The 19,707-nt window shown below is 35.9% G+C and overlaps 1 protein-coding gene across 1 annotated transcript; it reads right to left on the reverse strand.

The window, feature by feature from the left end:
• Window positions 1-4,427: 4,427 nt before the first annotated feature.
• LOC149827833 (AAA-ATPase At3g28580-like) lies at window positions 4,428-6,775 on the reverse strand. The gene is made up of 2 exons (XM_090019677.1): window positions 6,200-6,775; window positions 4,428-5,749 (listed from the first exon to the last, which is right to left on the reverse strand). Exons 1-2 carry the CDS (start codon window positions 6,625-6,627, stop codon window positions 4,684-4,686), a joined length of 1,494 nt encoding a protein of 497 aa, XP_089875803.1. The 5' UTR covers window positions 6,628-6,775; the 3' UTR covers window positions 4,428-4,683.
• Between the last annotated feature and the right edge of the window lie 12,932 nt (window positions 6,776-19,707).

Consider the following 19,707-nt stretch of genomic DNA (forward strand, 5'->3'; position numbering starts at 1 on the left):
GGGCAGTATAATTGTTTTATGTTATTATACTAATGACATATGGTTGAATAGGTTTTCATTTAATGAATTCTCCTACAACGCAGATCAATTAAAAATCACTAAGGTAGAGGCATTTTGTTTGTATGATAACTTGCGTAATAAACAAGTTAATGAATGTGAACAATTTTAGTGGCTAACAACAAGCTTAAATGATCAAAAAATTGCTTTCGACAAAATGTTTAATGATCTCTGATACTGTCACAAGTTTTTGAAAGATCGTGTGATAAAAAATAGCTATAAAGCAAAATTCATAAAGAGTTATAATAATAGTCACTATCATATGCACAAAAAAGAACCCATATATGACAATTGATTGCCCCTAGAAGATCCATTGCAAAAAAGTGCACATAATATTGTTCTTTCAAGTGACGAATATCAAAGCAAGCATACATGTGGTGGACTAGAAAATGTTGTTTCACAACCAATGATCTCCTATATCTTGCTTAGGGGCTAAGTAAATGCGATGAGTAATCAAAGCTTCTCCCTAATATGTATAAAGTGTCTCTTCCTCACATTCTTTCTTAACATCTTCATCGTAAATAAGCTTACTATCAAACTTCTGACTTGGTTCTTTGTGAACCTTGTCAACAAAAAGAACCTTGGACCTGCATGCAAATGCCCTATGACCCATTCCACCACAAGTATAGCACTTGATGGTGTTGCTTGATCCTACAGATCATGATTGAGAGGTGGGGTGGGCTAGGAACCTGCCCTAACTAGGTTCATGATTGCATGGCTTGTTTCGAAGTTGTCTTTCAATAAGTCATAAACTTGTTGCACCAACTCTAAGGGTATGTACAAGTTGTCTAGCATCAATTACAAGATGCCTGACAACAGCTCAAATCCCTTAATGAAGGTGGTGGATTTCTCGAGGTGAAAAGTGACAAGCCGAAGGAGAAGAATGCGCCAGGACACGTTCATGATGAATATGTGAGGGTGGACCAAGTTCTCATAAATGAGAATTTGGATGTGGTTTGTGATGAGCTTGTTGATGCAACCCCCTGCAACTGACATGCATCATCTTTACCTACAGCCAATTAAGGAGGTTACAACCACTTTTTTGTTGGGAAAATGAACTAAGGAGTTGCTATATGGTTCGTTCGAAGAGTTCTTCAGGATGCTTTTCTCCTATTTGAATCATTTGATGAAGGTTAACTGAGGATCGCTAGGGTATATTGAGATCAATCAAAAATATCAATTTTAGTATATGTTCTTATCCTTTCATCTAAGCATCGGTGGTATTTGAAATGATGTCCTCTGGTTCTTATGGTTGATGGCATACTACTAAAAGAAGATACACAAGTATATTATTGTCGATTCATAATATTGATTCTTATGGTGAGATATTTTCGGTAGCATTTTCCGTTATTGATAAGAAGTTGAAAAATTCATAGATATGGTTTTTGAAACATCTAAATAAAGAACTCATATAATTCAATGAAATTAATGAGAAAATACAATTTATAGTTATCTCAGATAGGCATGAAGGTCTAAAGTATGATGTCCATCACACATGGCCTATATGTCATGTTTGATATTTCATGAAGCATTTGACAAAGAAGTTTTCTAAAAAAATTGATTCATAACTCAGTGCACTTTAGTGGAGTGCAACTCCAGCAGTCACGAGATGAGAATGTAATTATTTTCTTTAAAAAATTGAGAGCAAAACAAAGACGTATTCAATTATGTTGTCACTGATGTGAAATCAGAAGATTGAGATAATAGTCACTTTCCAGTAAAAAGATATATGTGCTTAACGTCTAATATAGCAAAGAGCTTCAATTCGTGGATGCTCTCTGTATGTGACAAATCCCTAATTTCTCTTATTAAAAGACTTCATCTCATGTTGATTGAACTTTTTAAAAAAAGAAACAACATCGAGTGGCATATGTCAGGTGTCGTGGTGCCGAAGGTCAAAAAAAACTATAAAGAAAGGCACAACAACTACATGTTCAAGTAAACAATGACATGTGAATATTTGATTTTTTGAGAATAAAGCATAGATGATTATAGTTTTTTTAGAAAAGTAAAAGAAAAAGTTTTACTCTATATTGGCATGTAAAAGACTCTAAGTATATTTTGAAAGTATAGTGGCACGAAATATTTGTGAAAACAAACTCCTTAATTGCCTAATGCTTCTTGAATTTGAATCTTATGCATACATGACAGAGATGTTTGTGGGTAGCATGACTGCAAACCCTCACAAGAACTTACTCATCTAATGGGTTAACCCAGGGGTTTAAAGGGTTTGTTGTATATGCTAAATGCAATTATGGTTCCTATGAAAGTGAGTTAGGTTTTTGTTTTGTTTTGTTTTGTTTTGTTTTTTTTTTTTTATTCACGGTCAGTTTGCTCGAGGACTAGCAAACGATAAGCATGGAGGAATTTGAACATGCATGTATTTTGCATCTTATTCATATATTTTTATGCATGATTCATCAAAAAATTACATTAAAAGCCCATTCTTGTCAATATTTTTAAGAAACTATTTTAAATTAGCCCTTACAGAAGGGGGGTTTGGGGGCTCCTCCCAGCGTGGGTAGCATCGTTCAAAGTGGTGTCTTTGTTGTTGAGTCTAGTTTATTCCTATAAATTTTCAGCGATTTCTATTGTCATTTCATTCCCCATTTTAACTAAAAACCAGACCCCTATTATCCTGTGTTATTTGAGTTGCACAACACCATTCTCGCTTGACATCCACATCTTGATTCTGACATGCTTCTTGTTGGATTTTTCATTGATTTCTTTTAACCTTGCTTGAAACAAACATATGTCTTTCTCACCACGACACCTTGTGCATTTTTTAACCAAGAAAACCTGCTGACACTGAATCCAACTTTTAAGTCATAATCATTATAAAATTTATATGCCGCTTCCTCATTATTAAACTGCATTTCTTCTACCGGAACATAGTCAATTGTACTTCCATGTACATTCTCAGTGCCTACACTTTTGTAGTGTTGTGCAACTCAAATAACACAGAATAATAAGGGTCTGGTTTTTAGTCAAAATAGGGAATGAAATGACAATAGAAATCACTAAAAATTTACAGAAATAAACTAGACTCAATAACAAAGACACCACTTTTTACGGATTTAGAATTTGACATTTGATTAGAGAGATATGACCCTGACAAGTTGGTCCTAATTCGGGTAGCAATTTACAACGATTTGCTTACTGAATAACACTACAAATCGCTATAGTGATTTGCAAAAGGCACTACAAATCGCTATAGTGAGATCCAACAACACTATAAATTGCTATGATGCTCGTTGGAGACCCAAAAACACTATAAATCACTATAGTGATGAATACACTACAAATCGTTGTTGAAAGACCGGATAACACTATAAATCGTTGTGGGGCTCGTTGGAGACCCGAAAATACTACAAATCGCTGTAGGAAAGCCCGACAATACTAAAAATCACTGTTGGAAGGCCGAATAACACTATAAATCGTTGTGGGGAGAAAACACAATAAATCGTTGTAGGAAGGTCCGACAATACTACAAATCATTGTTAAAAGACCGGACAACACTATAAATCGCCATGGGGCTTGTTAGAGACCCGACAACTCTAAAAATCACTGTAGGGGAGTCATTGAAAAAATCATGGGATAGAAACAGAAAAAAAATAGAAAAATCGTGGGAAGGGTTGTTATGAAAACCTCGAGCAAGAAACAATCGAAGGAAACATGAGCCCCACGATTAAATAAAACGCTTTATTGCACTTTTTTGATAGTTAAAAGAGGGAAAGAAAATAAAAAAATTATACAAGGCCCCAAAAAAATTTGGCTAGGACAGATCCGCGCCGGGGGAAGCCCCCACCCCCCCCCCCCTCCTGTAAGGGCAAAAACTCTAAATAAGGCTCCACAACGAATCAAGTTGAACGATGCTACCTACGCTGGGAGGAGCTCCCAAAGCCCCCTCCTGTAAGGGCAAAAACTTTGAATCAGGCTCCACAACGAATGAAGTTAAACGATGCTACAGCCAATGTGCAGGTCAGTCGGTGTTTGATGGAGCAATGTAGGATCGTCTGCTGAATGTGCACAGAAGTAGAAAGAAAAGGGAGAGAGAGTGAGAGGGTTGATGTTCATGGCCTTCTCTAGGGGAAACTCTTTGCCTCCCTTGATTTCTTCTCTCTCTCTCTATAGAGAGAGAGAGAGAGAGAGAGAGTTTTACAGTATTTTACGGAGAAGGAAGAAGAAGAAGATGACAATGAAAAGTTCAAACAAACATTTTTTATGGCTCATGTTCGTTTCGTCGAATGACCATCGGATCGCCGACTCACCATCGTTTTGCCGGATCACCATCGGATCGTCGGCTAAGATTCGTTTCGCTGTGTAGACTTTGAAGAGTCAACATCATCCTCGACTTTCTGGATAAAGGATTTGTTTTCCTTTTTTGATGAAAGGGTACTTAAGTCTTTGCAACCGAACCAGACTCCAATGCTGAGTAATGTCAATATACACGGGAATGCGAGCCCCATGTGCTTATATACGTGGTGCTTTTGGGACGCCCTAACAGAGACATGGGATTAGTGAATCATTGGGGGTACCACTCTCTCTTTTGTTTTACATAATTTGCATATTCAAACTAGCAAATACAATGAACTATCCTATAAAGTATAAAACTAAACTTGTGGTCTAATCACTCCCTTCTCTTACAGTGATGCCATCCTCTTCCACTGTGGTCTCTTGAGGAACCCTATCCTTGTCCTTCTTCAACTTGTTCTCGTTTGCCTTCTTCATGAATTCTATCACATTCGTGAGACAAGGAATCTTGCTTTCTTTCTCCCGCCTGGTCCTGGGCATCAGCCTCTCTGCAACATCTGCAGGTGTCACCTCCACCCCATCAACCTCAAACAGTTCCCTAACTTCTTTAAAGAGATCATGCGAGTCCAAGTCCAGGAAATTCTTGGCAAGAATAGTAAACCCTTCAAAGGTGCAGTAAGACATCTCTATGTGCTTGTCCATCCTGCCTGTCCTGATCAAGGCAGGGTCCAACTTCTCTATGTGGTTGGTAGTGAAGATTATCAGCCTCTCCCCACCACATGAAGACCACAACCCATCAATGAAGTTCAGCAGCCCTGACAGTGTCACCTTGCTGTCTTCTTTCTCCCGAAAATCCATTCCCGGAATTTTCCCCATTTCGCCGTCCGCCTCGTCGTCGTCCGCCTTCTTCTTCTTCTTCTTCCGCTCACCTGTAAGATCCGAAGAGCAATCTATATCTTCGATCACGATGATCGACTTACTGCTTGTTTCGATCAAGAGCTTCCTCAAGTCAGTGTTGCTCTTGACGGCCGTTAGCTCGAGGTCGTAGACATCATAGTCCATATAGTTAGCTATGGCTGCAATCATGGTAGACTTACCGGTTCCAGGGGGACCATATAGCAAGTAACCGCGCTTCCATGGTTTCCCGATCTTGGCGTAGTAATCCTTGCTGTTCCTGAAGAATTCGAGATCTTCTATGATCTCGGCTTTCTTGTCGTGGTCCATCGCTAGCGTGCCGAATGAGGCGGGGTGCTCAAAGATAACAGGACTCCATACACGATTCTTGGATCTGAATGAATGGTCATCGTTTGGTGTGTTGGTGAATAGCTTCCTTCGCCGGTTCTTCACCTCGATGACTTTCGCCTCGTCGAAGACGTGCTTGAGGTAGGAGTCTATGATCAGTTTCCTGTGACGCTTGTTGTAGGTGAGCACGTAATACCTGCATAATTACCAGCGAAAGAAATGTTTAAGAAATGCTTCAATTTGTGAAGCAGAAGCATTTAGGAAGCGAAAGGGTAGCTAGTAAGAAACATAGTAAAGTGACAAAGATACAGTTCTTTTTAATGACAACATAATTAAGCTGGTGTTGGAGAGGAGATGAAAAGGGTGATTTGAATTTTGAGCGGAGAAGAAAATGGGTGATGAGGCTTGGAGTTGTGAACTACATTCTTGTGAGAATATAGTTAAAAATGGCCCATCTCCGCTCTTTTCTCCACTCTCAAAACCAAACTCGTCTCTCAAATCAAGGTCCCCAAACTGCAGTGGAACCCTCATTAAATTCCATCTTCCCTCCCATCTCGGGCTTTCATAAATATTTACTAAGCATATAGCCTCATGCTTCTGAAGGTCTCTTTCAAAAATTTTAAGAAGCCTCCTGTAACTATGGTACCTGCGTCCCTCAGACGAACCGCGGTAGACGGAAAAGGGAGAGGAAGGAGGAGAGGTTCTGTGCGATGACCACCAGACAGTGATGCCTTTGAACTCGTCTGTGATCTCCTGGAATTCATCCATGCTCAAGTTGATGTTCTCAGTGTCTTTGTCCAAGTTGGCTCTGAGTTTCCTGGCCGACTTGGTGGAGTTTGCTGCAAGGTAGGTGGACACCAGGTTGAAAAACTTGCTCTTTCTAATGAACCAGTCGTCGAACTGCTCGTCGATTCGGATATCCGCGTATGGATAGAGGAAACCGAAGAGCCTGTGAGACACCTTCATCAAGAGTTTGCGAGGGGAGAAAGGAAGGTAGTCTTTGGCAAAGGCAGATATGAACATGAAGGAGGCTAGGACAGATCCCCAGTTGGTCCATGACTGAGGAGGCTCCATGGTGTTGCTTCAATCTTGGAACTATTGAGCAAAGATCTCCTCACTGCCTATGCCTTATGATTTGTTAGTTTGCCCCTTCTTTATATATGTGCAGAGAGAGAGAGAGAGATCATAGTTTCAATCTTATTGATTTTTGGAAGATTTCATTAAGGGCCTACTTTTGCCCTTAATTAAAAAAAAATGAGCCTCATGTTTTGTTTCTTGAAAATGGCCAAACAAAAGGCCTACTTTTTATTATTGTCTACAAGTTCAGGCTAAATTATACGTCTGATTACAATACTAAGCTTTATAATCAAATGTTAAGCATATGTTTCCCTTTTCTTTCTTATATATGAATAATTTTAAACTCCAAAAGATAATATGGGAAACCAAAAAAATGAATCATGTTTCTCGTAAATGTATGTTAAACTCATATCAGGAATTTGAATTTAAAAAAGTGAATCCCATTTTTTAAGTTAAGAGCAAAAGGTTGGTCCAAATGATTTTTTTTTCTTGGTTGTTCATCATCATAGCATCTACAGAGAGAAAGAGAGAGAGGGCGAAGTTATCCAATGGTTTTCATTTATATGTTTTTCATATTGCCATCATTATGATGCGGCATGGTTAGGTGGTGAGGGGAGAGGCGTGGGCCCCCCTTTTTTTTTTAATAAGCAGTGACTGACGTGGTGGCCAGTGGGTTGGTAATTGTTACATCAGCATGGTCCCGCATCTTAGCTAGCCTCCCATGCAGTTTCATGGAAGATCGCTTGATCACTACTTATCTTCTTTTTTTTATATGTACATCAGCATGGTCATCTTAGCTAGCCGCCCACGCAGTTTCATGGAAGATCGCTTGATCACTACATATCTTCTTTTTTTTTTATATATATGTTAAATATTAGAAAGGTGTGTTGGGTGATGCTTGGTCATTTCTTCAGGCTGAAGGAACCAATGCATTGGTTGTCCTTTTGTGGGGGCAGGACTCGGCTTGTGAAAAAGGAACCTACCTTTTCCTCAGCAGGAGACGTTTCACAGCCACAAGCTTACAAGGGGGCCAAGGAAAGACTACGACATTATAGCCAGTGGAAGAGCGGAGCCACCGACTCCAATTTGTCGTTAACGATGAGATTTATGTTTTGTAAAACCTTTTGGGTTCTTGTGTTCACACTGCACCAAGAGACCGAAGAAAACAAAAAAGAAAAGACGGATTTATAGTCTATATTTTCCGTTGCCAAACTTGGTTTTATATATATATATATATATATATATATATATATATATATATATATATATATATATATAAAATCAATTATTTGGTACTTCATGGGTAAAGAATCCCTTAGTTGAAACTTATCGTTGGAGGTTGTTTTGAGTAAATTTAACCCCATGTATGTCTTATCGTAAAAAAGAAATCATGTATGTATTTAACAAGAATAAAATAGTAGGAATTGACTCTTCTAGTGTATTATTTTCACTAAAAAATATGATTTTATGTAAGTTGAAAATTAGAAATATTTGATGGCCGTTTGATTTTTTCAACCCTTACAAAAATCTTATATATTGGATTAATATGATGAAACCATCCATTCGGAGAACCCAAACATTTGGATCAGATGAGCAAACAAGTCAAAAGAATTCAAAATATTATCGTTTTTTACTAAAGAATTTCTTAACCATGAAAGGTAGCAAACACTAACCCTAACACATTGTTTTCATAAGTTTTTCTGTTTTTCTCATAAATTTCACCTTACAGATGCAATCTAGATGTTTATTTTTATAGTGACTAGCTCTTGGATCATCAGATTATGATGCATAAACATGCTTTTTCAAGGCTTCAAAATCTACGGCTAATTTTTTTTATCAATATTCAAGAATTCAAAATCATGTTTTTTTTATCAAAAAATATACGATCCAACAGTCAATTCCTAGTAAATGTGCTGTGCTAAACACATTTGCAAGGTCAGATTTGCAAAAAGTGTTTTGGAAATACTTAGTTCACACTATAGTTCATATACTTCCAGTTAGCATATTCTAGTGACTATATATATATATATATATATGAAGAGAGAGAGAGAATTATATATACATAAGATCCATGCTTACCGTTAGCATGCCAGGCTTCTAAAGTGCTTCTTGGTGTTCTCAAATCTGACTCTCTCTCTCTCTCTCTCTCTCTCTCTCTCTCTCTCTCTCTCTCTCTACACACACACACACACAATTCTTGCTTACCATTAGCATACCAGGCTTGTAAAGTGCTTTTTCATGTTCTCAGATATGACCACACAACTTGATTTTATCGGAATGAACTCTTGGATCACTTGATTCCGATAGGTAAGTAGGTTTTTATAAGGTTTGAAAATTTAGTGTAAAAATTGTCATCAAAATTCAAGCTTAAAAATGTATATTTTTCATCAAAAAAATATGATCCCGGTATCCTTTTCTAGCCAATCAACTTTGCCCAACACACCTCGAGGGGTCATATTTGTTGAAAACACCCCAAAAATCCACCATTCACTCTCAGTAAGCACCTAATTTTGGTACTTCCCATTATATACAATTCTTAAAAGGCGGGAACTGATGTGAACTAGGCATTTCTGACACTTTTTTGCAAAAAATCTCCGTAGCCATTTGCTAGGATTCTTTATGAAAAATCTGAACCATTGATTTTGATGTCCTAAGAAAATATGCATATTTGTCATAATTGGATGATTGAAGAACAGATTATTATAAAACAAAGTATGTAGATCACATCTGCATGATTATATTTCAAAAAAACAGCCTATAAAAAGCTCAATTCAAACAAAAAATCATATATGTCCAATTCTCATATTTTAGGGACCATATACCTTATAAGGTTTATATACAATTAAACTAGTTGCATTGTTAACAATGGATGTATTCAACTTATTCAAATGACAAAAATATCATTAAAAATAGTGATAATTTTTCAAATACATAATTATTTTCTAGGCAAAAAGAGTTTTAACAAAAATCAAAACACATTTTTCAAAAAAATGAAGTGTACTTTATAATTTTCAAATTGAAAAATTAATAATTTACCTTTTTAACCCAAAAAGCATGTTCATGTGCTTTTAAAAATATCAATGCTTTTAAATGTGTTTGTCATTTCATTCAGTAAAATAAAGCAAATATTCAACACAATTAGTTTAATATTATATAAGCTTTTAATCTCTCTTTATATATAGGATTTATATTTGGTACTAATGAAGGTACTAAACTATTGAGATAGAAATTACATGTTTAAGTTGTTTCAGCTCAACTCTAACCATATCGATGTGTTCAGCATTGTTTATTTACTAAGTATTGAACATTTGATCATGCTTTTCAATGTAAAAGTATGCACAAAGTTAATGAAACTGTTACATTGTAGGCCATTATTTTTAAGTTCTTGAAAAACATGTTTACATATCATAATTACATGATTTAGAACTCATTTCTTACTCAACAAACATTGTAGATCACATCCATAAAGTCTGATCTACAAAAGAATCTAAAAGGGTATAAAATGAAGGCAAAATAGTCATGTACATAATTAATACCAAATGTTATCTACGTCTAGTCAATTTGCTAACCTGGATTATGTTTTTGTGATGAAAAACGGTTCTTTGAGCATTGAAAATTAACAAAAAAATTAGATTATTAATTTTCAAACCCCATAAAAGCATACATACTCTCACAATTGGATGATCCAAGTGCTTATGCATATGAAATCAAGTAGATCACATATGTATTCTTAGAATTTAAGAAACAAATGCTTAAAAATACTCCCTTCATTTCATATATTTTGTTTTGTATGGTGTGTGTCTTATAAATACAAATATATATATATATATATATATATATATATATATATATATATGTGTGTGTGTGTGTGTGTGTGTGTGTGTGTGTGTGTGTGTGTGTGTGTGTGTTCTCATGTGTTGTTTATTTATTTATTTATGACAACAAATTTCACCTACAGTCGACATTGCAAAACCCTTTTCTTTATTTGTGATAAATCTAACCACATGACTATGATTTACTTGTTGTCTGTAGTAGGAATTGACTTTTGGATCACCAGAATTGTTTGTACAAGTTTTTCCTATGATGCACAAAATGAACAGCCATAAAAGCACCAAAATTTTATATCTAAAAAAAAACATGTTTTTTCACCTAAAAACATAATCCAAGGGTTGATTTTCACAAACTCAACCATGTTAAACAATCTACAAGGTTTGGGTGAACCACACTAGATTATAGGTGTAAATACAATCTAAGGTTGATTCCTACTATTTTGAACATGTTGGATATATTTATTGGGTAATTTGGTCAAACACGACCTGCCCCTATAAGTTATCAAACAATTAGGGGTCTTCGAACCCACAAGCGTAGCCAATATTTTTGGGAGGGTCTTGTGTGTTCTCCCCCGAAGACACACTATTCGAGGGTCCGAATGAGTGCCACATGTATAAGCTTGTGGGGCTCGTATCCCCATGCATGTTGGCATCACTTAGCATCGGAGTCTGGTGCGATTGCAAAGACTTAAGTACCCTTTCCTGCTATTCTCTTCATAAAACAACAGTTCAAGAAAAGGACAAAATGCCCTCCATCCAAAAAAGGTAAACGACGGTTCGAGAAAAGGACAAAAATGTCCTCCATCTAAAAAGTCGAGGATGATGTCAACTCTTCAAAGTCCAAACGTTCCATTTTTGCCCTAAGCAGTAAACTTTTGCACCATCTGCTGTAACAAGAGCTCCCGTTGATGACACACCCTTTACCATCATCTGCTGCCATCAGATCATCCGTTGCCGTCGTCTCGAGTCCAGGTTCCCTCCTTGGTTTTTAGATTGTGTTATAACACATTACCGCCTCCTCGTTCCTGCCTTGTGTTACAAAACATTTCCGGGTTCGATCCCACCTCGTGGGGATAACTATGAATCAATCGACTGGTCCGATCATTGGTGGGCATCATAGGGGCATTTGTTGGCCATCTCTTTTTACAGTCTTATCTTCTTTTTCGTTTTTGTTAGGCAGTATGGAAAAAAGCAATGACACATAAACATTCCAACAAGTGCTATTAAGGCATTGTGAGTACCTTTCCATGTCATGCTATTATTAAAGAACGTATGTCGTCATGAGTGCCATTAAGGCATTGTTTTGTTATTGCAGGTGGATCATGTCCTTTCGATAGTTGGAAAATTAACGATATTTGTAAGACGTTGGGACCTATTGACAAGAATGCTTGTTTACAGATGCGAGGAAGGGCCTCTACCCCATCCGATATCATCCATTCACCCAGTATATGCAATGTATCACAAATCACAGTATTAGTAACATACTACCAATTTATGAGATATTGTTTTGTTTGTTAATATCGATTTGTAAGCTATTATGCTGAATTTCCGTATCGATTTGTAATATATTTTACGATATGTATATCTATTTGTAAGATATTATGTGTTTTGTAGTGTCGATTTGTAAGCTATTATGCTGAATTTCGGTATCGATTTATAATATAATTTGTGATATGTATATTGATTTGTAAGATATTATGTGTTTTGTAGTATCAATTTGTAAGCTATTATGCTGAATTGTCGTATCAATTTGTAATATATTATATGATATGTATATCGATTTGTAAGATATTATATGTTTTCTAGTATCGATTTATAATATATTTGTAGAAAGACTTAAAATGTGTGTGTGTGGAAATACACTATTTCGCGCTTGCGGTGGCAATTTTCGTATTTAAATCGCTGCTCATTTAGCGATTTCTATTGAAACCTAAATCCTAAACCCTAAACCCCAATCTATAAACCCCTAAAACCTAAACCCTAAACCCTACACCATAAAACCTAAACCCTAAACCCCAATCCCTACAACATAAAACCCTAAAAACCTAAATCCTAAACCCTAAAACCTAAACCCTAAACCCTAAACCCCTAAAACCCTAAAACCCTAAAACCCTAAGCCTAATTCCTAAAATCTAAACACCTGAAACCCTAAACCTAAATCCTAAAACCTAAACCCTGAACCCTAAACGTTAAACACTAAACACTAAACACCATTGGTCGTGATGTATTGTATCTAAGCCAAATGATTGGTCATGATGTATATATTTTGTGAGTAAATGTGGTTGTAAATCATGTGTATTTGTAGTTATAAAGTTACCACGACAACAATATGTTTTTGTTTGTAGTTGTCAACGATGTCGATTTATATTTATGAAGTTACCTCGATTTGTAGTTTACTAAGTCTAAACATCGTGTTGATTTATTTATTGTTTTTCCTTTCCGCCTTTTATGAATTAGTCATTACGTAAATCACGATACGACATATCGTTCATGTAGAAAATGTTCATAAAAGCAAATCGCAATAGGACAACAAACCCTAATCCCGATTCTTACTAATATAGCATTATTGTGTAAATCATAATTTTTGTTTATGAGTGCTAAACGTGAGATGACGATTTATAATAACGGGTTCTTACTAATATAGCATTATGTAAATCGCGATAGGACATCATTCACATATACAAAGCTCGCAAACGCAAATTGTGATAGGACAGTGATAGTGATTTTTAACTTTTACTTAAATAGTTATCAAGTTATAAATTAATTTGTACTTTACTAAGTCTAAACATTATGTCGATTTGTGTACACGGGTGTAAAACCCTATTCTATGTAAAACCCTAATATAGATCTGTGTAAAACCCTATTCTATGTAAAATCCTACACGACCCGTTGTCTACGTCTAAAACCCTAATCTATTTAACCTCACTTCCTCTTTTCTTCTATGGCAGCGCAACTTCTTCTTCTTCTTCTTATTTTTTCTCCTTTGCCTTCGTTTTTTTCTTCTTCTTCTTTTTCCTTGTATTTTTCTTTCTTCTTTGTTCTTCTGTGTTCCTTCTACCTGTGCTTGATAGATGGGGTTTGATGCTGATAACGTAGTTGTTTCACGTCGTCAGGAAAGATCTGTATAATCTTCGATGATGATTATGGTTGTTATCTTCTGTGTATACATCGATATATTCATGACACATACGACTATGATGTATTTGTCGTGAAGTATATTGAAGTTTACACAGAATATAATGACCATAATCATCTTCAATAGTTGCCGTGATACCAAAGCAAGCACAAATATTCTGTATGATAGACAGGGGGTGATGTTGATGTCCATCTATTTGATCTATTCCTACTGTCGATCCCTCAATTGTTCACAAACCATACTTTGTAGTTGAAAAAATATCTGTCTAATCTTCGATATACTTCATGACAAAATGGTGCAGTGAGATGCCATTACTAATGAACTCATTTTTTTTGGAGAGGATGTATCTGCAGTTGCACATCGAATCGCTTTGCAGCAGAAAATGAACTCGACGATGAACGATATGGATGTTAGGGCAGCTGCATATCTTGGTTGGCATAGGAAAAGAAACTAACAACTGAAATTATCAAAGGGCAACTGCATATCTTGGTAAAAGTGGCAGAGTGCATGAGATAGAGAAGGATGCAAAAGTTCTCCATGATCCACCCAGAGATCCTTCAAGCATCTCTTATACATTAAGAGGAACACATGTCGCAATTCATTTACCTTTGATATACTTCAATTCTGCCTGAAAGCAAGCTGAAATTCATGCGCACCTGGATTGCACTCGAAGCACATAACTATTTAGACGTGGGGATGCTGATGATGATGATATCTATTTTCTTTGATGATGATGGTCATGTATCGTAATTAAATACTCATATATTTTGTAAAAAAATATGGTTGTAATGTATCATTGAAGTGAACTTGATTTATAGTTTACTAAGTCTAAACATCGTGTCGATTTGTTTATTATTTTTCCTTTTTGCCTTTTATGAATCAGTTATTGTGTAAATCGCGGTAGGACATGTTGTTCACTCGATTACGAAGTCAATGACTTATGCTTGGCACTCGATTATGAAGTAAATCGCGGTAGGACATCATTTCTGCCTTTTATATACCAGCTATTGTCCCAAAGCGCTTTACACAATGACGTATGTATCTTTGAAGTTAACTCGATTTGTTTTTTACTAAGTCTAAACATCGTGTCGATTTGTTTAGTTTTCTTTTCTGCCATATATGAATCAGTCATTATGTAAATCGTAGTGGAACGTATCGTTCACTTAGATAAAGATCTTAAAGGCAAATCACAATAGGATATTCGAACGAATTTGGTTCAATTATTTGATGGATTTTGGTGGCATGGTTGTACAGATCGTAATGTAGCAAATCGCGATAGAACGTAGTCTTTATATGTAGAAATCGTTTTATTCTTTTATCAATGTTTGTATGAATCGTGATATGAAGACAACTCGTAAAAGAAATTCATAATTTGTGCAGTACACAACGTTAAACGCTTCTTCAATGAATGTTAAATATTAAAATAATTTATAATAACAAGTGCTAAATATATTACGACTGTTACTAATTAGAGCTTTATATTAAAATGATTTAAGCTAATGAATGCTACATATTACAACGATTTACAATAACGAATGCTAAAACAATAATGCTTTGTACTAACAAAGAAAAAATCCTGCAATGATCACTACTTAAGAAAGCTAATGATTACAATGATTTACAATAACGATTTATACTAAGGAATACAAAATCCTGCAATGATCATTACTTAGGAATGCTAACGATTACAAAGATTTATACTAATGAAAGTTAAATGCTAAAGCGATAGTGATTTGTATTAAGGAATACAAAATCCTGCAATGATGATTACTTAAGAATGTTAAACATTAGAACAATTTGTACTACACGATCATTACTTAAGAATAATAACGATTACAACCAGTTACACTAATAAAAGTTAAATGCTAAAGCAATAACGATTTGTACTAATGAATAAAAAATCCTACAACGATGATTAACTAACAATGTTAAACATTAGAACGATTTGTACTAAGGAATACAAAATCCTGCAACAATCATTACTTAAGAATGCTGACGATTACAACAATTTACACTAATGAAAGTTAAATGCTAAAGCGATAACGATTTGTACTAAGGAATACAAAATCCTACAATAATCATTACTTAAGAATGTTAAACATTAGAACGATTCTAACCAAGACAATCCTGCAACGATGATTACTTAAGAATGTTAAATATTTCAACGATTTATACTAATGAATGATAAATGCTGAAATGATTGTAAACGATTTTAATACGATTTACCTCATTTAATTGCAGACCATCTAAAATGAACTTAGTATTAGCTTGCTTTACATTTATTCTAGCCCACCGACCGATCTTTGGAAAATCATAAATCGCAGGGCCACACTGAGGACGCAAGGCGACAATATGCTCCCACAACCAGGCCTACAGATTCAATATATTAGTGAGACTATAACCTTTAACGATCTTAGTCTACAACTATAAAATATATAATAAATAATTACCTAAATAAATGGCCAAAACCCTACGACGGTTTTTGTACCATTACTCACATGGTTAAGTTGACTGTACAAGTGTACGAGCATAGCAGCACCTCATGCATAGTTGTCGACTTCATCTAAGTCTTCCAAGAATTGCAGTCACAAGTAACTTATTCTCAAACCAGACAAATCAGAAAATAAAGTAAGACAAAAAAAATAAAGAAGGAAGCCGCACAACTCTTGGTCAGCTCTTTCAGATACACATGTTGCGGACCGACCTCCCCATTTATTACAGAAAGAATAAAGTTTTATCGATGTGGAATTGCTTCCACCAGAAATACATTGCCTTCAGTCCTCCATCAACATTCCTAAAAGAGCCATGCACTTGTTCTTTGCGGTATAGTTTGAATATCGTAATAGGATAACACTTTCATGGCACTTAAAGCCCGTAATCCGTGCTACATCTTATAGGGTCATGGTGATCTCAAAAGAATCAAACTGGAATGTGTTTATCTTATTATTATACTTATTTACCAGGTGGGTCATTGTGTTCCAACACATTTCAAAAAAATGTTGGTCTAGAAGGCCGTCAAAGTGCATATTTTGCAATCGATCCTTCTGATATTCACTCAGTTGTCCATACCACGACAGAACTACAGGCTACTGACACCACTCTCTGAGCTTTTCACCTGGTACTCTACTTTTCTTGTGACCTCCTTGTAACACAAAATAACATATTATTCGTATCAAATCAAAATTAGTCTCATTTATACTTTTACTTGTCGTTGTACACAGTAATCGCTATAAATAATAATCGTTGCACACTCGTTATAAATAATAATCATTGCACACTCGCTATATATAGTAATCGCTATACATAATCATACCTATAACAGTAAATCATTCGAAGACAACCCTATCACAGTAATCGCAATACATACTAATCGCTATCATAGTAAATCGTTTACAGTAATCGCTATCACATTAATCGCTATAAATAGTAATAACTATCATAGTAAATCGTGACAGACATGATCAATTTACGTACTTTGGTCACACTTTTCTTCTCTTCATTCCTTTCCTCTATCCTCTGCGTTTCTTCTTCCTTCCTTCGCTCTTTCGGCTTCCTCCTATGTTTTTCAATTTCTTCCTTCCTTTCTCTTTCCTTCTCTTCCTCCTCCTGCTTCCTTTCTCTTTTATTCTCTTCCTCCTCTTGCTTCTTTGTTTCTCTTTCTTTATCTTCCTCGTCTTCCTTCTCCTTTCTTTGCTTTTCCTTCTCTTCCACATCCTCCTTCTCCTTCTTTTGCATTTCCTTCTCTTCTTTGTCCTCCTTCTCTTTCCTTTACCTTTCCTTCTCTTCCTCATCCCGATGCTTCTTTCTTTGCCTTTCTTTTTCCATCTCCATCATTTGCCTTTCCTTCTCTTTCTCCTCCTTCTTCAATTGCCTTTTCTTCTCTTCCTCCTCCTCCTCCTTATTCTTTCTTTGTCTTTTCCTCTCCTCCTCCTCCTCCTTCATTTGCCTTTGCTTTTTATTCTCCTTCTCCTTTCTTTGCCTTTCCCTCTCCCTCTCTTCCTCCTTCTCCATTTGCCTTTCCCTCTCCTCCTCCTCCTTCTTCCTTTGCCTTTCCCTCTCCTCCTCCTCCTTCTTCCTTTGCCTTTCCCTCTCCTCCTCTTCCTTCTTCATTTGTCTTTTCATTTTTCTCCTCCTTCTTCCTTTGCTTTTCCTTCTCTTCATCATTCTTCTTTTTCTTCTTCAATGATCGTTCTTCCTCGTACTTCTTTTGATCTTCAGCCTCAATATCTGATGGATATTGCTTCGCATCATACAATTTCAACGCGTTCTCCATTTCTTTATCATTCTCAATCTTCAATATATTTTGGTACCCTTCATAACGCTCATATAGATGAGAATGGCAGATCATTTCATTAAGTCTCATGAAATCGAACGGTAAGAGATTTTTTGTCTGACGAGCTTTAGAAATTGCTAACTTGCACAACACATAAATTTAACTGCATCATTATATGTTATAACCGCCTCCTCAAGTATATAATATTACAAATTATCTCATTCGTTAAACAATCACCAACATTACAAATCATCACAATATTTGGCTTCATAAGTAAACATCGTTGTAAGATTAAGCAAACTTAAGTACAAATCAAGGTAACTTCATAAATACACATCACTAATGCTTAAAATGTATAAATCATTGTTGTTTCAAACTTATAAATCGTTGTACAAATTGCACCCTTTATAAGTACATATCGTTATAACGTTTGAGCTTCATGTGTAAACATTGATGTACGATTTATCAAACTTAACTACAAATCGTGGTAATTTTATTAAATCGTTACTGCTTTAAACGTATAAATCATTGCTGCTTCATGAGAACAAATCATGCTAACTGTTTTTTGATGCCTAGAAGGTGGATATGTACACATTGATTTGTTTCAGTGTGAAAATAGGTGTTATTTAGCATGAATAGTAAAACTAGTTGTAAGATTTATCATTCAAATTTACAAATCGATTTGTTTGTATAACGAAACCTTACAAAACTCACCGAAATATACGAGTTTTGATAATCCGACAATGGAGGAGAAACACCCAGAAGGTAGACACAGTCAATGGTGGCAACGAGGCTGCCACTGCAAAATCATTGTCTCAAGGATGCTCTGGAGACAGCAGACGACAACAAAGGGTGCTCCAGCAGCAGCAGACAAAAACAAAGGTTGCTCCGACGACAATAGACGATGGTAAAGGGTGCTCCAGCTGCAACAGACAACGACAAAGGGTGCTCCGGTGAAAGCAGACGATGACAAAGGAGGGTTCGGTGGCAGGAGATGATGACAATTGGTGCGTCGTCAAAGGGAGCTTCTCTTACAGCAGATGGTGCAAAAGTTTACTGCTTAGGGTAAAAATGAAATGTTTGGACTTTGAAGAGTTAACATCATTCTCGAACCGACGTTTCACTTTTCTAGATGGAGAATCTCGAACTGTCGTTTTACTTTTCTAGATGGAGGATATTTTTGCCCTTTTCTCGAACCGTTGTTTCTTGGCGGGAATGGCTGGAAAGGGTACTTAAGTCTTTGCAACTGCACCAGACTCTGATGCTAAGTGATGTCGACACATACGGGGATACGAGTCCCATGTGCTTATATAAGTGGCACTCATTCAGACCCCCAAACACGCACTGTAGCAAATAGTGCGTCTTCGAGGAGGGGGGGGAGACATATAACCTGCTTCGAATATCTTCTCATATATTTGCTATAATGTTTGTACGTGTAAATGACAGTTTCTTTTTGTTTTTTTTTACTTTTTGTTGTTCAACCGTGCCTTATAGATGTGATATGCATGGTATCTTTTGTGATAATCAGCACTTGGTTTGCTAGATTTTTTATGTGTGAGTAAGTTTTCTTTGTGATCTAAAAATAATGATCATAAATGTTTTAAGTTTTGTCAATTTAGAAAAATATTTTTTATTAAAAAATATGATACAAGGGTCAATGACCAAGCTAAACATATTTAAGGTGTCAAATTGAATATAAACATCTTGCATCATGAGATTGCAACTAGATTGTGCATACAAACGATTGTAACAAATATCTACAAGCATACACTACAAAAAATTACCTCTTTATTGGTACGCCTCATATTCACACCAGGAATGGGAAACCTTTCCTAGCA

This window comes from Nuphar pumila, chromosome 10, assembly GCF_984573655.1.
Source record: "Nuphar pumila chromosome 10, dmNupPumi1.hap1.1, whole genome shotgun sequence".
NCBI lineage: Eukaryota > Viridiplantae > Streptophyta > Magnoliopsida > Nymphaeales > Nymphaeaceae > Nuphar > Nuphar pumila.